Below are 21,242 nucleotides of genomic sequence, written 5' to 3' on the forward strand. Positions count from 1 at the left end.
CATCAGGGAAGAAGCAGAATGACAGAAAGGACAAGTAGCATTGGCAACTTAATTCTTCATTCACCCACCGAGAAACAGAAATAGGATATTTTTTGGATGTATTTCATTTGGAAATGAGCCAAATTGGCAACTAGAATCAAAGTCTTCAAAAAGTCTATACAAAGATGTATCATACAAAATGTACAGGAAAATTCTCCAAAAAAACAGACAGACAATACAACAAAAGGAGAGCAGAGACAGTTTGAAAGCACAGCTAACAGGTCCTGCTGCTGCTCCAGGGGGCAGGAGCGGCACCTGGACAACATGCTAGAACACAGAATACATTACACTATATACACGACCATACAAAGATCAGCCATCCCCTTTGGTCTAACCAGGAGCTCTCCAGCATGAAGTTGAGTCAGTTCAAACAATCTGCTCATGGAAGTGTTTGTTACATGCTGAGCAGGGAACAACGTCCAAGGGAATGAAATGGTCAACTCTAAACCAAAGCCAGCATACAGCCAGGTCACCAAGGCTACGGAGTTTAACAGTCAGTTCTTGCTAACAAGAAGTGCTCTGCAGGCAGGGGTCACTCCATCTCCGTGAAGCGAGCGAACATGGCTTTCCGCACCGCGTCTTTGTACGAATCCGCCGTGGAGACGCCGTAGGAGCTGCCCTTGGCTCCCAAGCCAGCTCCTCTCATTCGTACCTGGGCCTGCAAGGGAAGGGACACATGTCAGCTCTGCAGTGAGGGGCCAAACCACCACGAGGGCACCACCAAAAATCCCATCAATCCACCCAGCTTCCTTGGGGATCTCTACAGCCATAAATACCACCATGGACACCAAGAGACTGGAGCACATGTAATACCCCACACCTCACACTACTCTGGCCCCAGTCCAACTATGCAGAACAGCTCCTAACAGCACAAGCTGGAGCACAGGCAAAGCCAGGAAAGGCAATAACTGGAGGGAGGGCAGGCCCTCCTGGTGTACTCAGGCCACAGTGCCCCAGGAGTCAGATGCCAAAGGGAGGAAGGCACAGCCATGCCTCTGCTTCAGCATGCAATGGAACAAACATTAGCAGGGGCCAACATAAATACAGGCAGCTCTGCAGTGGCTGGCAGTTTATTCCTTCAGAGCTCTTCAGCAGCAAGTGCTTCTGGTTAAACAAGAAAAAAACAAAGGCACCAAACCTCCTCAGGGAGACATCCCTCTTTACTTACCTCAATGGGTGCTGTGATGCCCTGACACTTCCTTCCCAAGCCCGAACCTTCCCTCCAGCCCATGGCCTGCAGCATCTTGTTCCCAATATTACTGTTGTCAAGGCCATCTTTGGTGGGCTGCTCATAATTCCTGCAGGAAGAAGAGAAGAGTTAACAAGCCACCCTCACTGCTCAAGGTGCACTGAGGCAGCTGCTGAGAGCTCTCAGATACGTACACTGTGCCTGCATCGTAGACCTTCTTGCGCTTGGGCTCCGGCGGCTCGGGGATGCCGTACTTTTCCCGCCTCTCAGCTGCTCTGTCTCTGTACTTCATCTACACAAAGCAACCACAGTTAGCATGCATTTCAAGACACTTTTGTTCAGCTTTGAGCTATGGGAGTCGTATGAATGCCTGCTACTACAGAATGCTGTACACTGCAGCCCACTAATTCTAGAGCCAAAGACCCAAGTCCCTGGAGCACCATCTGAACCAGCACTGGGGTAAGAAGAGACTTGCAGGTTTCTAGCCCCAGCCTGGCAGCCCTGAGCTAGAGGTGGAATGAGCCTTCCATACTAAGCCAGATCTGTGGGACACAAGACACTTCTCTCCATCTAACAGGGCAGCTCTGAACCTTGACTGGAAAAGGGGTTGGCTTACAAGGATTATCTCCAGTGACGTGTGTCAGGATAAGGAGAGCTCAACAGATCACCTGCACAGGTTTTCCATTAGCTACTCATCTGCTCATCTCAACACTGACCTCTCTCTCACGCAGCTCCAAGGCTTCAAGTTCCTGCTCGGAAAGCTTCGATCTCCTGTAGATATCCATGTTTTGCTGAAACAAGAAGAGAGATTCACTTTAACAACATGAAATGCACAACAGTTCTTCTTAAATGAAGTAGCTGACTTTTGGGAGAGCAAAAATCCACCTGCAGATTTTTGCTTTAAGAAAAACACTTTTTCAAACAGCACCATGCCTTCATGGTTTTTGGTTTACACACCTAATTATGACAACCCCAGTGTTTTCCTCACTACATAGCGTTACTACCTTGTGCAAGTCAGACAGCTGCTGATGACGAATAAGAGCATCTTTGTTTGGGAACTGCCTTCTACACAGCAGACAAGCCATCTTCTTCCAGTCAGTCAGCTTCTCCTCCTCGTTCTCCATTCTTTCCAGCAAGTCCTCATCATTATCGCTGTCACCACTGTAGGCAGCCACAAGGCCACGCTGAAAAGCAAAGACAGCATTAGGGGAGTGCAATGGTGCCACAGTTCAGAGAGCACAAAGAGGAAACAAAGGCTGCAGATGTGTATCACAGGAGGAACAGCATGCTCTTATTACTTAGGATGAAATCACAGAATGCCTGAGGTTGGAGAGGACCACTGGAGGTCATCCAGTCCAACCCTCCTGCTTAAGCAGGGTCTGCCACTAGCACATACTGCTCAGGACTGTGTCCTGATGACCTCTGAGCATTTCTAGGAAAGGAGACTCCAGAGTCTCTCTAGGAAACCTTCCAGTGCTAGCTCCTTTTCTCATGTTCCCTTGGGTCAGGGATTCCTAAGGGCTGGCCTTGGCAGTGAAGACTGAAACAAAGGTGTTACGTAGTTCAGCCTTCTCTGCCACCTTTGTTGCAGGGTCCCTCTTCTATAAAGTACTGGGCCCACACTTGCGAGTACTGCAACTCACAAGAAGTACATACCACACCAACTGCAAGACAGTTCCCATTAGCCAAACAATACTTCTAAGTACAGCCCATGCAGAAACCTCAAAACCCCAACTGAGCTCAAGGCTAAGAAGAATCACAGCTGTCCTCAGTGTATCTTAGTCACCCAACCTACTGCACTTGGACCACATGGCTGCAATCATCAGCACCACTTTTACAGGTAATGCCATGGAAATCCATGTTTGAAAGCAAGTTTTGGGTAGAGCTCCTCTACCATACTCACCTTTAGTGGATTTTCATCATCTCCATTTTTCAACACCTCTGGCAAGATCTGCTGTCGCTCAGACAGAGCTCCCTGGATGAGACAAGAATGCCATGAGCACAGAGCTCTCTGTCACAGGAACCCCAGCACACACCACTGCCAGCACCTTCACCTTTTTCTCAAAGAGGGCAAAGCCTGCATCTGCAGCTGCTGACTCCTTCCGCTCCTCCTCCCTGGTACTCAGTGGCTGGAAGCTGTTCTTGAAGTTCTCTTTCTGCTTGTTCAAACTCTTTGCCCAGCGCTCCATGTCTTTAGCAATCTGAAATGCAGAGTGGTTTGCTCACACAGCTCCTCTCAAAGCTATCAATCTCTTATGACACCCGTTCAATCTCACATGCAGTTTCAGAACAAGTCAACCCACTACCTTTTATTTTTAAACCACAGAACACTGGATGCAGTGCAGGTGTTTCCCTGTATACAGCGTTCAAAGATAACACAGCTTGCTGCTTTTACTGTACAAACCCTTCTTATCAAGCTAATCCTCTATGTGATGGCTCAGTTATACTCCCACTGATCCTGGCAGCATTCCATAAGCACTCCTATGCAGAGCTTATTTCTGCACTGAAGCCATGCCAACTCCACCTCTCCTCAGCCCCCCACAGTGCCTGCAAATTGAAGGCATGGACCCCACTGAATAACCTAGGATTTCCTTTCTCATGAGAAAGGAGAAATATCCCATTCCACAGAGAAGATTTCATCCCAATAATGAACCCATTCTGTCTTTTACCTGTTGGGCTGTTTTACTTTTAGGCTTCTCTTTCTTCTCTTTCACTTCTTTGGTGGTGGTTGTGGTAGCTGTCTGTTGGTACGTGACACCCTCTGCTGCAGGCATGTAGGTCTCCTTTTCGCCATCCCAGTACAGGTACTGCTGGGTTAAGGCATTGTAGTAATACTGCCAGAGGAAAGGAGAAGCAGGCAGTTAAACACCTCACACAAGCTCAGTGTCCACGGGAGAACCCAAACAAGCTGATTCACACTACTGCACCACACGGGAAGGCGTTTTGTAGAGTCCAAACAAGTTTTGCAGACTCCAGAGAGGAGTCGAAAGGCAGCAAGTGGCTGAAGCCTCTGTCCCCAAACACAGGTGGTTCTGCCCAACAGCACTATGGAGAATCTTTTGCTTCTCCCAAGAGACGACCCACCAGAGCCCAGAGCTGGGTGCACTTTGCTGGGCACTCGGCAACGAAATAGCTCAGTTATAGTGGCTGTGACAAGTGCTAATCCTATATGGGCCAAATGTGGAGGAAAATTAAGGAAAAGGAGAGAAAAATGCAGGGCTATACCAGAGGGAAATCAAGTCCCAGCCCTATACACACTGCTGAGAGTTATCTGCAACATTGGTATGTTGTGCACTTCAAATGTCACTTGTATGATGAGAGATAGGAAACTAATGGACCTTAACAGTTAAGACATGTGGGAAGAACTTGCGTTTACCTGGGAATTAGGATCATAGTAGAGCCCTGTTATAGGATCATAATAATATCCTGAAGATTCATCATATTGGTAGGTGGAAGTATCAGGGACAGCTGTAAAAAAATTAAAGCGTGGGACATGGTCGTTCCAGACGAATTCAGACAGGTATCTTTCTACATTTCAGGTAAAATTCGGAGATTATAGCAGCCACAACAGCAGAACACGTCTGTAAAGGGCTCATGCAGCCAACGCTCTCCAGGGGCAGCTTCACCATGACAGGGTGATGGAGCACTTGGCCAAAGCTGAGCTTTATTGCTACAGTGACAGAAACCGGTCCCCAAGAGCCGCTCCCGAGCACTTACCGTACTTGGTTCCAGGCACTACGCCAGTCGGAGGAGCTGCCTGTGCCTGAGTGCTAGTGGTAGGTGGTGCTGATTGTGTCTGAAAAAAACCCAAACCACAACCCTCAATTAGAAAATCTGTCACCAAGAAAACAAGGACAGCGAGCCAAGGCGTGAGCAGCGCACCCTACGCGTACGACAGCTAACTCCTCCTCACCAGCATGCTTGGCACTCACCTTTAGCAAAGAACAAAACCATTCCAAAGAAATGGCAGGTGACTTATGACCACAAGCACTGTGACTAACCCACGGACACTCAGAAGCTTTGCTGTACCACCCACTTAAAAAATCAAAGGCTACAGCTAAGCCACATATGCCAGGCTTTGAAAGCAAGGACTCATCAGTGCTGTAATTACCGGAGAGTCAGGTGAGTTTGTCTGCTGATTATACAGCTGAGGACTCTGGGACACGACTGCAGCTGTTGTTGTAGTGACCGGAGCTCCTGCCAAAAGAGAGCAGCAATGTATAAGCCAACTAATTTGTAAAACTACTGCATCCTAGGGCTAAAATTACTTTGTTTATAGCTCCAGCTACTAATTCCAGCTCCAGCAGCCAAACAAGGCAATAAACGTTCTAAAGGAGATAGATACACAGTGGGTATCTTCTACCCAGACAAGGAATAGTTTCCTTTTCAGGAGGAAACATTCTGCACTTAAAGTCAGCAATTCCTGGCCTCTACAGCTCTTAGTGCTGAACATTTGCTAGAGCTGCTTACACTGCTAGCATAAGTTCAAAGCCTTTGTCAATAGTCTGAAACTAAGGCTCCTCTCTCAACTTGCATGAGAGATTCCACTTCAACAAATCTGCTACAGCTCTCTAGTAATGCATCCTCATTCAGACATCCTGAGAGCAAAATAAGCCAAGTCTTCTGTGCAGCCAAACAACAAAAGCAGGCAAAATACTACTGCAAAATTATAATTACAAACAGCTGCTTCTAAGATGGTGGAAGCACTACCTGATATGGTAGCTGTGTCTGTGTCCAACACTCCTCCTTGATTTTGGTAGTACTGCTGATAATCCTGGGAATACTGTAAAGGGAAATTAATGACAACACAAGGTGAGTAATCTGCATACCCAAATTATGACAACCTATTGCTTAGAGCATAATCTCTACTACTAACCTGAGCATACTGTGAGTATCCATCCTGTCCTGACTGGAGATAGCTGTAGTCAAGGGTGCTGCCCTCTCCAGTCTGTGGCTGAAATTCCAAGAAGATATATTTGTCAGGGACAGGTTAAATAATTTGTCAGGGACTTTATGAAATAATTTCATGCACCCTAGTGCCTAGGCTCCAAACTGACTGTGTGTGGACCAGATCTCTCATGGCTGAATCTGCCATCAAACTGAACCAAGCAGGTGGCCAGCAGGACAATTACACGGTCTGCATTTTAATTTTCAGGAAAGCAGGACTATGAGTAGCAGTCTCCAAATCATACCTGGGTGGATGACCACTGGGCTGCAGCAATGGCTGTACTTGCCACAGAGAAGGCGCTGACTCTGTTACCGTCTGGGAGAAGCAGGTCTCTGCAATCACAAAAATCAGGCACCTGAGTAAGTTCTGCTTTTTACTGAAGTGTCTCCCTACGCAAGGAGGTGGAGTCTGCCCTCACACACGGATTTCTTGGCAGTTATGAAACATTCAGAATGTTTTATAACACGAGCCAAAACATTGCTTGGCAAGTAAAGGAACTTCAGGTTCATTGTTGTAGAGTCGGCAACAAGTCAGAAGGTCTCCAAGGAAACAAATATGCTGTGCACACAAACAGTTACAGTGTTATCTTCAGAGGATGGAAGCAGGGGTGTGGGGAACACTGCTTTGACTCTCCCGGTACACAGTGAAGAGCAGGATGCATGCAACACAAGTGACTTATGAGAAGCAAAACTTTGGAGTTAGAATGAGCTTAATAAAAGCATGGGTGACAAGAAGAAACCATCCAATATAAAGGGAAGGGGTGGGTATGTGAATTAAAAAAAAAAAGGCAAAAACCAAAAATGCAACTGACTGCTATCACACTCACTTTCTGGCACTCTTTGCAAAGTCAACACCAATTGTTTTGCCATCAATTTTTAGCGGTGGCTGAAGACTTTGTAAAATCTGTAGCAGTTGAGAAGCATCCTACAAAAAAAAAAATACTCATTATTATGAAGGGCAGTTTACTGAGGGGGATCCATAAGTCCCCCAAACTCCACCTTTTCATGTAGAGCCACTGAAAAGAGCTAAAGATGTAAAAACACCTCCATCTCCTCACATTACACACGTGCAGAAGAGCACAGTGAGACCCCTGTGACCCCATGTGAAAATACTGAGCCTTTCCCTGGGTCACATAGTATTAAATATGTTCCAGAAGCTAGGTTCATCAAGACACACACTACTCCAAATGGGACAACAGCAAAAACTGAGATTAGGCACCTGTTTTAATCCAACCCTTTCCTCTGATTAAAGCAGGTCCAAACAGACCACACTGCTGCTCGAGTTTCATGTACAGACTCAATGAACCATTCAGGTTGGAAAAGACCTTTAAAATCATTGAGTCCAATGGTTAACCCAGCCAGTATTATGTCACATCCAGGAACAGAGATCCACTGCCCTTAATGAATCCCCAGCACATGACCTCCCTGAAACTTAGGAGGCTTTTCTCATATCTCTGCAATTTCCTGTGTTTCAATTTATGGCTATTCCCTTTTGTCTTCTCCTTGAGAATGTTTCTGCTGTCCTTACACCCTCCCACTGGATGCTGCTAAGAAGAGCAACATCTGCCTCCTCCTCTCTTCTCCAGGTGGAAGAAGCCTAACTCTATGCACGTGTTCCCACACTGTATGCCCCAGATCTTAGAATCTGTCAAAGTATGATCCCACAGCAGTACTTCTGCAATCAAAGCACGAAGCTAAGCTGCAATTCAGAACAGAACTCTGCTACCAAAATAGATTTTCAACCTGCTCCTAACGTCCCACCACCTTTCAAACTGCAGCTACATATTATCAGCTTTGACACACTGCATCCATCAACACTCCTTGAAGGGGGACAGTCCTAGAGACAGCTCAGGGCTCTAAATGCTGCAATGCAGAGAAGGAGGTTAAGCAGCTGTTTCTCTCCAGAACACCAGTAAAGTCCTCACCATGGCAGAAGACAGCTGCACAAACGCAAAGCCTCTGTTCTGCTGAGTCTGCTTGTCTTTGATGAGACGAATATTATTGACTGCCAGAGAGGCATAGGGAGACAAGGCAGTCATGATGGATTCCACCACTGTGTGAGGAGCAATGTTTCGAAGAATGATGGCTGAGAAGAAAAAGGATGACATTAGCAGTGCACATCATAGCTTTGCAGAGTGTTTCAAGTCCTTCAGCTGGCAGGCTGAGGTACAGAAAGGATTTTTAGTATGTGTGTTTACATTTCACATTCTAGAGTAAGTCAAAGATCACTTACTATCACAGTAATAATCCACAGACTGAACGGCTTCTGCTGCCCCAGGTGGTACCTCCTGTTCTGAATCTTTGTATGAAGAGAAAATATTTCAGTCAGGACATGGTTCATTCACTTCAAGCTCAGCATTTCATAAGCCAGTCTAGAACCTACATGGAACTCTGGTTCCTACATAGGCCAGAGAGTTTCCCACAAACTGGACATGAAAGAGGTGACGGTAACGTACCAAACTTGTCTGCTCCACAGCGGAAGCATTTGAGCCTCCTCCTGAAGTTGTAAAGGCAGCACTGTGACAAACAAGAGAAGCCCAGTAAGAACTTGGGTAATTTTAGTAATGCTGCATTTACTGTACACTAACAAAACCCAGACATTCACACAAAGTAACACAACAAAGCTAAACCCACCAGAATAATCCAGAACATCAAAAGCTACGCTTATCTGCACCACAGCTGCTTTTCACAACATCCCAGCTACTTTTTCCCTACTCATCCCACATCAGGTATTTTAACTCATGTAGTCTTTGGCTTACAATCCCAAGTGTAGTTACAACGCAGTCACTAAAAGCAGTGTTAGAAGGGAACACATGCTGGGGAATAATTTAACTTTATGGGGAGCAGGAGCAGGTTTGATTTAGGTGTCCCTTTCTTTAAACCACTGAGCAAGCAGTGAGCTCCAGAGCAAGACAAACTCTCACAGAAACATGTGTTGTACCTTGTTGCAGAGCCAATCCTCAAATTTAGGCCTTGGGTTGCTGTAGTGCATTGCAATCTGCTTCCCTTGGATCACCAGCTTTTTCTGCAAAAAAAGTGGTTTCAATTATTCCTGTATCAAGACACACACGTCCATTTTCCCATGGCAGAGCACCCTTCGGAGGAATCAGTGCTCCTGAATTAAATGGACAACATATGGGGAGGATGTGGAGGACAACCACCGCCACCTACACCCTGCCCATCCAATCCTGCAGAGAGGAGGACGAGGGCAGTAAGAGAATGGGATGTGGAGCAAAGATAAACAGAATCAGGGAGTGTAGAAAAAGCTGCCAAACACTAAACGCTGACATGGAACCAGAAAGTGTCTCGAAGGAGACAGAGTCCTAATCTGCTGCATTCAGATTAACACATTTTTAGGAGTCTCTTTGCCCCCACATTTCTATTCACTTCTGGTATAGCACTGAGAGACTTTTAAAACATGTCCTTAGGTGACTGCTTCACTTCGTCCCCTACTCCAAACACCCCAGACCTTTTAACCACATTTGGATTTACTTTTCCAAGCACACTTCAGAAGTGTCCCCTTGAAAATACAGTAATTCCTCCCAAAGGGACCCTGCTTAGACTTCTTGAAGGCTGGATTACAAGTGCCATCAACTGAAACATAACTCAAGTGGTTTCATTTGACTACTGCATCAGTTCAATTGGAAGCCTGCACAAGAGGTTTGTGTTCTTCATTCAGGCAAGAGCTCTCCAAAATGAGTAACTAGACTGCACGTGAAGCTTCTCCAGGGGTAGGAAAAGTTCATAATGCTTTCAGCATGTCCTCTCACTCTGACTTCAGAGGAGTTAGGAATTTACAGCTATTAAGAAGCCTTGACTCTCAGCCTCACGCTTTGCCAAGCGTGGGTATGCAGAACGACCTTTCAAAATATGGCTCTCAACATATTTTGGTCAAACAGGTGGAAGCACATGTGAGGAAGTGCAGATTAGAGGCCACACCCCAGACACTGCAACGGCAGAACCATTTTTATAGCAGGCTGGCTTTCTGCAGAGCATCAGTGTCAGGACCAGTGGCTTTTCTGATAACAGGGTCTGACACAGATCTAGCACGTAGCATGAATAAGGCTCTCACATTCTGCACGACTGAACAGGGCAAAGCCATTGCTCCTACCGGCAGGAGGGAGGGTTGGAGGGCCCAGCACTCACTGGATGTGCACACATAGAAACAAGGCTGCTGGCATAGTTGCAATACATCGTTCTGTCATCTAACAGGCAGCAACCCGGCTGCTGGGGACAGGCTATGTTTTCCCTACTACTAAGGTGGTTGCTTACTGGAGTGAATTTGAGTATATTTCAATAAATTATGCATCAGTATAGCTTTGTATATATTAAAAAAAAATTAATTTCTGAATACATGCTCAGCATTAATTTCTTGGTATTGGTCTCTCCCCAACAGCCACCTGCCCTACCGAGCAGCATGTCAGGAAACAGAATTTGAAAGCTGCTCTCTGGCTGGGGATGTCATCCATAGTGTGGGACATATGAAACACTATTCCAGCACAAGGCATATGACAACTTCCATCTGCTGGAACTGCCATGAATCCCATGATGGTGCCGTTTCTTTATTATAACATCAACAGAGCAGAAAACCAGTCATAATGTTGTCATAGGACTGCTGCATCAAATATTCAGGTGCAGGAAAAAAATCTGTGATTTGACACTTTGCTCACTTTGAGAGTATTTTTAAGTTCTGCTGTTAAAATAGGTTATGAATCTCAAAGTAGCGAAAGCAAGTGAAACTATTTGCAGGGCAACAGGAAAATCTCACAGGAAAAACCAGGGGATTCTTACTGCATTTTGGCTCCTTATCAAGTCATAGTAACAAAAAAGCCAAAATACAGTGTCTAACAGATGTGAGATCTCACTGTCTGCCTAATTTAGTTGAAATGAATAGGCTTTTTTCTCTACAAGAGCCAGTTCCCCCTCTTTAACTGGGGTAACAGACTATTGCCAAGTACTGACACTTCTCTTTCAGGGTTGATACCAATGCAACACAGAGATGTGGTGCTTTCTCTGACAACAGAGAAGGAAACACCAAGTGGAAATAAGCTAGGGTTTTTTAATGAATACTAGCCAAATCTTCATAAGCATATAAAATGGAAACCAAGTCATTTAAAACAATGGCACCTTTTACCAAAGCAGAACTTTCTCTCCTAATTTTATCTTCTATGTTACAAATTTTAATATATACAAAGCTTTTATTCTTTAAATCACTGTTATGGAACAAACCACTCCTTCCACCTCTATTTTTTCCTTTTTTTTTTTTTTTTTCTCATTAAACTGTACAGACTTGTTCCATTTTCAGGAATATCTAGACTTGGTGAGTGAAGCAACCTGATTGGCTTCCATCCAGCTGGTAGCATCTTGAAAGTGATAAAACTCCACGAAGGCGAAACCACGGCTTACACCTAGAGACAGCATTCAGATATAGACGGGATACTTGTGTTAGTCAGTTCCTTTAAAACAGGTGAATCTCTCTCCAACTGCTTCATTACTTCATGACAAAGCAGCTTTACAAATGCGACGTCAGTCAACTGCTGGGATCTGCTCGTTATTTTGCCATGGCAAGGAACCAAGCTGCCTTAACTGGCTACATTTCACTCCATCTGAATCCATCTTTAAGGGTAACCATGCAACACACTACATACTATTAAATGGGTTTACACTATTATTACTTACCAATACCTGTTAACAAAACCCCCTGTAGACAGACTTCTTTTAACATGTTGACCAGCTATCTAAGTCTTCCAAAAAGCCACATTCCTTAGCCATGGCAAACCTTTTTTTTTTTTAATTGCATGTGCTTGCAGTTTGGGGACAATTCTGGATACTCTTTTGGGCTGGGGAAGAGGAAGATGATGTCAAAAACTGGATTAAGAGCTCTCACCTGTCTTTCTCTTCATCAGCCTCACGTCTGCAGGCTGAGGACCTTCAAAGGACTCAATAAGCTCACGAATCTGCAGGAGATTTTGATCCAACAGTTAAAACTTTCATAGCTTGGCAGAAAGAAGTCACAGAAACCACCTACCTTGCAGTACCATGAAAGAGATACACAAAACAATGTTTTTAACACTGTCTCAAAGACAAAGAAGACATTTACTGAGAACCCAAAACTGGAATGATGAGCATCCAAGTCCATAACTGTAATCCTCACTCAGGACATTGAATCATCCAGAACCTGAATCCCTACAGTTGTGTGTTTTCAGATTATCTGGTCAGTGTTCTCAGTATTTGGTCATGTATCTTTGCCATACATATATATGGCAAAGCCTGTGCATGATACCAAGATTCTGCAAAGAACACTGCTGGTATCCCTTTGCTCCTAGCAATGAAAAACAAGACGCCTGCACCGCAAGGCTCCATGATCAATGTATTCTTAAGCCTCATGCTAAAGATCTCATCCTCTAGCTGACCTCCATCAGTTTTTCAGGATAAAGCAGATTTGTGAAGAACGTGTCAACCCAGAAAAACCTGAAGAAATGTCAGTTCTTCTGGTGTAACAAACCTGCTGTGGCACAGGCAGCCTCAGCCACTCTGCAGAGGCATGGAGGAAAAACAAAAACTAACAAATGTTTTAGAGCAGGAGACACAAGGTTTTTTCAGCAGCTTTCACAAAATTCAAAGTACATTACATGCAACAAGGCTGCTCATCAAAACAAAAACTTATCTAAAGCTGCCCTTTTATATGCTGACTGGAAATAATACCAGGTATGCAAGTGAATTTTTCTTATGAAAAATGTAGAAAAAAAAGAGAATTGTGTACACAGCCAGAAGTAGTGTTAATGTAAGAATTCAATTCCACGTTGCAAGATGCATTGTCTACACTCTGAGTTCAGAATTAAATATTCATATAAATTATGCTACAGTTATTGCACAACTGTAAAGCTACACCATTATCTCAGAAACAAGAACTGTTCCAAAATGTTCTGTGTAATGTCTGACTGGGCTGTCTCATTTGTATGCAGGAACCTACACTTGATTTCAAACACTCACGAAAATGTCAGAGCAGTATATGGTGATCAGGAACCCTCAATACCAGGGGGGTAACAAGTAATCAACGAAAAAGCAAAGGAAAAAAAAAATCTGCATTGTAAAAATGGTGCAAATGTATTCTCTGTGTTAGCAATTAAGGCACATACACATCAAAGGCAGAGGCGGAGTCTTGACTGGAAACAAACTGGGCTCAGCTTTTACCCCTCAAATCGCGCTTATATCTTGGTAACCAAAATAACCCAGTAAGAAGAGAAACCCTAAAAAGTTACCATAGATAAGAAACCTTAAAGCTTTAACATCTTTCAAATAAATACGTCAGACAAGCAAGCACCAAGCTCGTTAGTACTTGCTCCCTCAGCTCGGGAGCAGCCATTTTGACTCCCACAGCTGCGCCCACACAAAGCAGCTTTGTGCGGGGCTGTGCTCGGCTAAGGAACTCGGTGACTGTGTGTGACCCCATCGGTCACAAGTTCTGGCCTCGATAAAGAGCAGAAAAACTGGTGATTGCCACCTCTTTGTCTCTGTCCCCCTCCCCCCTCCCTGCAGTGGAGCGAAGCAGCAGAAAAAATCTGCCTCTTCCCTCCCATACAGAAAAGCGGCAAGGAGCAGATCGTTTCAAATCCACTCTTAGAAAAACATCCGTGAAAAAACGAATATTCACAGCTCGTTCCGTCTGAAAGGGACTGTTTAACATTGAACTGACCTCTATTACTTAACACTGGGAGTTTAAATGCTTTCAGAACTCAAAATGGCAGCGCCACAGCGCTGGAGAGCGGCCACCATGATGCAGCGCTCAACAAAATGGCAGCAGCCGCTCCGGCACGGCCCTGCCCGGGGGCAAGGCAGGCACGGCCCCGCCCGGCTACTCACATCGTTCTCCGTGACCGTGATGGGGAGCCCACGCAACATGATGGTCTTGCTTTCTTTCTCATCGTTAATATCGTTCCTGTAGTCGTGCTCGCCGTAGTCGCCATCGGAATGGTACCCGTCCTCCGACTTGTCGCTGTTCCTGCGCTCCCGCTCCCTCTGGAAGCCAGCGGCCAGGGTTAGGCACCGCGATTCCCCGCGGCGTCCCCACAGTGCCACACGAACGGACGGCGACACCGACACCGCCCGCCGGCCCGGGGCTGCTCCGCACGGCCCCGGGCAGCGCTCCGGGCTCCAACCCGCTCCCGGCGCCCTCCGCCCCGCAGTACCGGCCCCCGGCCCCGCTCACCTCGGGGCTATCGTAATCGCGGCTGTCGTAGTCTCTATCATAGTCTCGGCTATCGCGACTGTCGTAGTCTCGGCAATCCCGACTATCGTAGTCCCGGCAATCGTAGTCTCGGCTGTCCCGGCTGTCGTAGTCGCGGCAATCTCGGCTATCGTAGTCTCGGCAATCGCGGCTGTCGCGACTGTCGTAGTCTCGGCAGACCCGGCTGTCTCGGCTGTCGTAGTCCCGACTGTCGTAGTCGCGGCAGTCTCGGCTATCGCGGCTGTCGTAGTCTCGGCTGTCGTAGTCTCTGCTATCGTAGTCGCGATAGTCATCATAGCGGTCACCGCGGCGCTCCTCGCTGGACCTCTTGTAGTCATCCCTCCGCCGGCTGCGGGACTCCCGCTCGTCGCGGTCCTCCCTCTCCACGATGGAGCCGTAGCGGCCGCTCCGCTCCGTCCGGCTCACCCTGCGGGGCACACCGGGCCGAGCTCAGAGCGTGAAGCGCCCGCCGCGACCCCCACCACCCGTCCTCCCGTCTCCCCTCGCCCTCCCGCCGCCACTCACCGCTTGTCCGAGCCCATGCCGCCGCCCAGGATCCGCAGGCACCAGGCACAGCACGATCCGGCACCACACGCCAAGCACACCCGCACAGTCCCTCTCGCTGCCTCGCCACAAAATGGCGCCTAAGGGACCGCCCGTCTTGTACCCAGCAGCCACCTCGCGCCCCGACTGGAAGCTTCCAATAGGGGCGCAGGCGCAGCGGCCGCGCGGCACGCCGGGAAATGTAGTTGGGGGGGCGCTGCCGCCATTAAAAGCCCTGCGGTGCGGCCTCCCCCCCATCATCATGGGAGCGGGATGCTCAGAGCCCCCTCCAGCCTGACTCTGGACTGCCAGGAATGGGGCAGTGTAACTGCTCTGTGAAACAGCTCCCCATGCCTCGCCGCAGTGCATTTCTTCCTCATGAACCATCCAAAACTGCTGTCAGTTGAAAGCAGTTATCCCTTGTGCTGTTACCGTGTGCCCCATCCAAAATCCCCTCTCCAGCCGACTTGGAGCCCCTCTGGGGGCTGGAAGGGGCTCTTAAGTTCCCCCTGGAGTCATCTCTTCTGCACAGTGAAGAACCCCAGTTCCTCCCCCTATCAATAGCTAAATAGTTGTCATGGCCTATGGTCCCTTTGGGGAGCACATGCCTCAGTTAAAAGTGAATAATTTCTGTTCCCAAGGGAGGATGTGGGGCTGTATCCCCACCTGCACTGCCTGGGCTCACGTGGCCAATCCCAGGACCTGCAAAGCCAACCAGACTTTGGCCCCAGCAATGTTGTCCTCTCCATATTCCCAGCACCAAGGTCCCCTCTGCCCCCTTCCCATGGCACCAGCACAGTCCCTGCTCCTGCACAGCTCTCCTGCCTGGACCTGAACCCTTCGGAGCATGGCAGGAGCAGGCAGAGGCTGCTGAGAGCCCTTCAAACCACATTCAAATGCAGTCAGGTCCTCCTCACTGCCTGACCCTCAGTCCTGAGAGTTTGCTTGGGACCCAACAAAATATATTTAAAAATGATACAGAAAATGGTGCCATCTTTATTTTTTTCAAGACAGTTTTCTTAGTCTAAGAGCATGGCGGAGTGGGGCTGGCTGGAGGGCACAGTGGGGTCAGGGTCACATCTCATCCAGGGACTGCTTGGCAGAGCAGGCAGTACAGACAGACAGGCAGTGCAGACAGACAGTACTGCAGTACAGACAGACAGACAGGCAGTACAGACAGTGCAGGCAGTGCAGTACAGGCAGTACAGACAGACAGTACAGGCAGTGCAAGCAGACAGACAGACAGACAGGCAGTACAGACAGTGCAGGCAGTGCAGTACAGGCAGTACAGACAGACAGTACAGGCAGTGCAAGCAGACAGGCAGTGCAGACAGACACACAGTACAGGCAGTGCAGGCAGTGCAGACAGACAATACAGCAGTACAGACAGACAGGCAGTACAGACAGACAGTACAGGGAGTACCAGCAGACAGGCAGTGCAGACAGATACACAGACAGTACAGAAAGTGCAGGCACTGCAGACAGACAGGCAGTACAAGCAGACAGGAATTGCAGACAGACAGTACAGGCACTGCAGGCAGGCACTGCAGACAGGCAGACAGACAGACGGCAGTACAGACAGTACAGGCAGTGGAGCTGAGCAGCAGGCAGCTCTGTCACAGGGTGCATGCGCTGCTGCCCGGAGGCGTCTCAGCTGTTTCCGCTGTCATCCCCGAGTGCTGCCTAAGGAAAAAGTTTCTCCTCTGGGCAGGCTGCCCGGCCAGCCTGGAGGCTTCCGGCAGCTCTTGCAGGCAGCCCTGGGCAGCAGGAGCAGGTAGGACACAGCCTGTAGCCCCTGTCCCCACTGCTGTCCTCAGCTGGAATGGCAGGGGCACAGCACACAGGGGCTGTCCGAGCCCCCTCCTGCCCAAATCAAAGCATTTCACTGCTCTTGAGAGCAACTGGGGGATGACATTTCGTGTCAGGTGGTGTGTGGTTGCATTGTTTCCCCTCTTGCATGTCCCTGAGGGCACAGAGCTGGCCGAGCCTTGGGGACACACTCGTGTGGATTGGGGGTTCCTGGTGAGGGGAGGTGGGGACACAGCTCCCCTGTGCTCCCCCTCGGCTCTGTGTCACTGGGCTCTTCCCACTCTGGGGTCCCTCAAGGGCTGAAGGGTGCTCAGAGGCTCTTCCACCCACCCTGAACACAGGGACAGGATTGTGGGCAGAGGTCCCATCCCCTCCTCCAGCCCTGCTGTGGGCTGAAGGCACAGGGAAAGCAAGGCACAGCCCACTGGACTTTCCCGGAAGGGCAGCTTGGCATCTCTCACCTCTCCCTCTGCTGTCCCCAAGGATTTTTTTGAGGGATTAAGGCTGTGCTGACCGGTGACAGCAGGGGGGCTCAGTCATGGCTTCCAAGCGCCAAGCTTCCTCCTCGAAGCAGCCAGACAGCAGGGAAAAGAAACCGAAAGTGGAAGAGGAGGACGACACCTGGAGCTCCACCTTGGCAACCCTGAAAACCGCTGCCAAGGAGAAGCCGCCAGCCACGATTGATGGGCTGTGCCCCCTGAGCTCAGCAGCGGGTGCCCGGGTGAGAGCAGGGCTGGGCGGCTCAGAGGGGCAGGGGGGCAGGCTTGGGGCAGTCTCAGACCAGCCCCTGCCCTGCTGACACAGGGGCGGCCCCAATTTCCCTTGCAGACCCCGTGTGTTCCCACTGGGACATTTGTGCCCCCTCTCCTTCCCTGAATGCTCCCAGGTGCCAGCCCAGGCCATGTCACTCGCTGTAGGTCCATGAGGACTATGACTGCACCCTGAACCAGACCAACATCAGTGCCAACAACAACAAGTTCTACATCCTCCAGCTCCTGGAGCACGATGGTGCCTACAGTGTGTGGAGCCGCTGGGGCCGCGTGGTGAGTCCTCCTGGGCATTGCTCATCCCCTGCACCTCAGCTGGCCCCACCCTGCCTTCAGAGCCCCAAAAACTGACTGTGAACCTGGTGGTGCCTGGTCCCAAAGCGAGCACCCAAGTGTCCTGCTATAGCACTTTAATGGGGGACTTAATGGACTTTTCCCCACACAACATAGCCTGCCTGTCTGGGGCATGTGGCACCTGTCCCTGCAGTGAATGTGAGTGTGACAGCCCAGCAAGGGGTCCTGGGCTGTCTTCCTGAGCTGGTGGCTCAGCACATTCCTGCTCACTGCCCCACAGCATTGCTCTCCCCTTGTTCCTGCCTGCCCGCTTCCACTGGCATGGGGCTGGTGGAGCAGGGATGCAGGGGAGCTCCTGACTGCTGCTCTCCACTGCCAGGGAGAGCCAGGCCAGTCCAAGCTCATGCCCTGTGCCTCCCTGGAGGCTGCCAAGAAGGACTTTGAGAAGAAGTTTCGGGAGAAGACCAAGAACAGCTGGGCAACAAGGGAGAACTTTGTTGCCCACCCAGGAAAGTACATGCTCATTGAGGTGCAGCCAGGGGCTGGGCAGGAGGTGGAGGCTACACTCAGGGTGAGTACTGAGAGAGCTTGTCACCGTGGTGGGATGGTCCTCATTGCACTCCTGGCCCACTGAACACCAGGACATCCAAGAGGGTCAGCAGGATGGGATGGGTTTTGAGGGGGGGTCTGGGTGCTTGCTGAAGCAGCTTGCTGGCAGAGATTTGGGGCTAATGGGTTAAAATGGAGTGGGAGGGCATCCTGAATGAGAAACATGGCCTTGTGGGTGGCATGGAAAGTGGAGGCAGCACCTGCTCATTGCTCTGCTGCCCCAGGACCGGGCTCTCCTCACAGAGTGGGCAGCCCTGGTGCTGTGCTCCCACAGCCGCCTGCAGGCCCACAGCTGATGTGGGGTGTCTGCAGGTGGATGCTGTGGATGGGGACAAGGTGTGCAAGCAGCGGGTGCTGCCCTGCACCTTGGACAGAGCCACTCAGGACCTGGTGTCCCTCATCTTCAGCAGTGACATGTTCCGGGATGCCATGCAGACCATGAACATCGGTAGGAGCTGGTGGCTGATGGGTGGCATGGGCTCTGTCGGCGGGTGAAGGTGGGTAGGTGAACGGAGCAGAGGTGCTGATGGGTTTTAGAGCACCCCCTCTGATATCCTGGCCCCTGATGGGACTGTGGACACCCCATGCTGGTGCCTACACTTGCCCATGGTGATTCTGGAGGTTCTTGGAGGTAGCTGCAGGGCGAGTGGGGTGGATGGGTTCACCTTGTCCTGCCCTGCAGATGTGAAGAAGATGCCCCTGGGGAAGCTGAGCAAGCAGCAGATCGCGAGGGGCTTTGAGGCACTGGAGGAGCTGGAGGCAGCCCTGAGGGAGCAGCCCCCCCAGGCCACCCGCCTGGAGGAACTCTCCTCACGCTTCTACACCATCGTCCCACACAACTTTGGGCGGGCACGGCCACCCACCATCAACTCCCCTGAGCTGCTGCGTGCCAAGAAGGACATGCTGCTGGTGAGCTGCCAGAGCACACGGTGCCTGACATCCCTCCCTGGTGGGGCAGGAGCTGCTGGCACAAGGCTGGGCTTGCCCCGGCCCCCTGGCACAGTGCCCACCACTGGTGCTGAGGATGTCCCTGCTCTGTCCCTGCCAGGTGCTCGCTGACATTGAGCTTGCACAGAGCCTGCAGGCTCAGAAAGAGAAGGAGGAGGAGGAGAAAGAAGTTGCCCATCCACTGGATCAGGATTACGCCCTACTCTGCTGCCAGCTCTCCCTGCTTGACCCGGCCTCCCGGGAATACCAGGTGCTGCTTGTGCCACAGTGTCCCATAATGGGAAACAATTATGTCAGGCCTGTGGGCACCCCAAAGCCTTCTACAGTCCCAGGGGGACCGTGGGCATTGCTGAGATGGCTGCCTGGAATGACACAGCTTTTTTGCCTCCCCCTTGGCAGCTGATCCTGACCTATGTGATGCAGACTGGGCACGAACTCCACATCCTCAACATCTGGCAGGTGGCCCGAGATGGTGAGGTGAGGAGGAGCTGATTCTTCCATGTCACAGTGGGGAAGCCATGGCTGCACCCCAGGATTGCTTTAGGGCTTCTCCACCCAGGAGGGCATTCAGCCCAGCTGGCCAGGGCCGAACAGGGACCCACTCTCCTGCCCCTCCAGCCAGGCACTGGGGCTGGACTGGGGAGGTGGGTGGCAGTCCTCCACCCCTGGGCCCCCATGTGTCCCTCTGTGGACAGCCTTTATGTCTGATCTCTGCAGGATGAGCGTTTCAAGGCCCACGAGCTGCTGGAGCACCGGCGGCTGCTGTGGCACGGCACCAGCGTGGCGGTGGTGGCGGCCATCCTGAGGAGCGGCCTGCGCATCATGCCCCACTCCGGCGGCCGCGTGGGCAAGGGCATCTACTTTGCCTCTGAGAACAGCAAGTCAGCCAGCTATGGTGAGGGTGCTGGCATGGGCTGGGCTACAGGGTCTGTGTGAGCCTGGCTGCCCTTGCATACCTCCTGCCAGGCAGCTGTGGGCTTGCCGTGCCCCTTCCCTGCCATGGTGATTGGTCCCGGTGCTCCAGCGTGGCCTGGGCACGACCAGATGGGAGTGCCAGGAATGGTGATATCATTCCCTTTTCTCCCATGGCAGTGGGCCGTACATCTAAGAATGTTGGCATCATGTTCCTGTCGGAGGTGGCCCTGGGCAAGCCCTACCGCATCACCAGCGACGACCCCACGCTGTGTGAGCCACCTGCTGGCTATGACAGTGTCGTGGCCTGTGGCCGCACAGAGCCGGGTGAGCTGCGGGCAGGAAGGGCTGTGGCAGCTCTGGGGCTGTGCTGCGCAGAGGGGGGGGGGGGGGGGGGCCAGATCTCAGGTTTCATGTGCTGCTGGGGTGTCTTTGGCCCAGATCCTGCACAGGACGAGGAGGTGCTGCTGGATGGCAAGAAGGTGCTGGTGTGCCAGGGCAAGCCCATCCCCATGCCCGCCTACAAGGACTCCTCCTTCAGCCAGAGCGAGTACCTCATCTACAAGGAGAGCCAGTGCCGGCTCCGCTACCTTGTGCAGCTCCGCTTCTGAGGGTGCCTGGGAGCACCCTGGCCCTGGCCCAGTGCCAGGAGGTGACACCCACCAGCCCAGAGCACAGTGATCTGTGGACTCCCTGGCCACCCCACCTGGGACTTGGCAAGGGACAGGCTGGCATGGGCACTGAGCTTGCTTTGACTGTCAATAAAAGCACTGTGCCTTGCACCGGGTGCTGCTCTCACTTTCCTGCCCAGCAAGGTGGGTGTGCTGTAGCGAGGGGTGTCTGTGGGTCCCTGAAGGGATGTCATGGGTGGCTCTGGGGGGGCTGAAGCCTTCAGATGAAAGCTGGTGTTTCTAAGAGCTAGCTGCTCTCATCACCGTAGCAAGGCACATGGCTCATG

The 21,242-nt window shown here is 50.5% G+C and overlaps 2 protein-coding genes across 3 annotated transcripts; one reads left to right on the plus strand and one right to left on the minus strand.

Moving 5' to 3' along the window:
• Positions 1-81: 81 nt before the first annotated feature.
• On the minus strand, positions 82-15,070 carry RBM5 (RNA binding motif protein 5). The gene is made up of 24 exons (XM_064724461.1): positions 14,928-15,070; positions 14,385-14,829; positions 14,039-14,194; positions 12,063-12,132; positions 11,510-11,583; positions 9,117-9,200; positions 8,632-8,692; positions 8,409-8,474; positions 8,101-8,261; positions 7,003-7,100; positions 6,421-6,508; positions 6,105-6,182; positions 5,939-6,011; positions 5,340-5,425; positions 4,946-5,024; positions 4,605-4,696; positions 3,898-4,062; positions 3,283-3,429; positions 3,132-3,203; positions 2,233-2,412; positions 1,945-2,019; positions 1,423-1,520; positions 1,208-1,337; positions 82-697 (listed from the first exon to the last, which is right to left on the minus strand). Exons 1-24 carry the CDS (start codon positions 14,942-14,944, stop codon positions 572-574), a joined length of 2,721 nt encoding a protein of 906 aa, XP_064580531.1. The 5' UTR covers positions 14,945-15,070; the 3' UTR covers positions 82-571.
• A 1,560-nt stretch (positions 15,071-16,630) lies between these two features.
• PARP3 (poly(ADP-ribose) polymerase family member 3) lies at positions 16,631-21,066 on the plus strand. 2 transcript variants are annotated; one of them, XM_064723961.1, is made up of 11 exons: positions 16,631-16,719; positions 17,238-17,475; positions 17,672-17,797; positions 18,195-18,386; positions 18,737-18,872; positions 19,107-19,333; positions 19,473-19,622; positions 19,772-19,849; positions 20,090-20,267; positions 20,465-20,611; positions 20,726-21,066. In XM_064723961.1, exons 2-11 carry the CDS (start codon positions 17,293-17,295, stop codon positions 20,893-20,895), a joined length of 1,587 nt encoding a protein of 528 aa, XP_064580031.1. In that variant the 5' UTR covers positions 16,631-16,719; positions 17,238-17,292; the 3' UTR covers positions 20,896-21,066. The 2 variants fall into 2 exon arrangements, with proteins under 2 accessions (XP_064580031.1, XP_064580032.1); XM_064723962.1 differs by lacking the exon at positions 16,631-16,719 and having other exon boundaries at positions 17,181-17,475.
• Positions 21,067-21,242: the final 176 nt, after the last annotated feature.

This window comes from Zonotrichia leucophrys, chromosome 12 (assembly GCF_028769735.1).
Source record: "Zonotrichia leucophrys gambelii isolate GWCS_2022_RI chromosome 12, RI_Zleu_2.0, whole genome shotgun sequence".
Lineage (NCBI taxonomy): Eukaryota > Metazoa > Chordata > Aves > Passeriformes > Passerellidae > Zonotrichia > Zonotrichia leucophrys.

Excerpts from the sequence above, each read along its gene's own strand:
- RBM5 (XM_064724461.1), bottom strand. Across the intron at positions 8,693-9,116 it reads AGGATTGGCTCTGCAACAAG|TGCTGCCTTTACAACTTCAG; the intron begins GTACAACACATG and ends TGTTTGTCACAG. Across the intron at positions 5,025-5,339 it reads CAAACTCACCTGACTCTCCG|ACACAATCAGCACCACCTAC; the intron begins GTAATTACAGCA and ends GGTTTTTTTCAG.
- PARP3 (XM_064723961.1), top strand. The coding sequence starts at position 17,293 with ATGGCTTCCAAGCGCCAAGCTTCCTCCTCGAAGCAGCCAGACAGCAGG. Across the intron at positions 17,476-17,671 it reads GCTCAGCAGCGGGTGCCCGG|GTCCATGAGGACTATGACTG; the intron begins GTGAGAGCAGGG and ends CACTCGCTGTAG. Across the intron at positions 20,612-20,725 it reads CTGTGGCCGCACAGAGCCGG|ATCCTGCACAGGACGAGGAG; the intron begins GTGAGCTGCGGG and ends TCTTTGGCCCAG.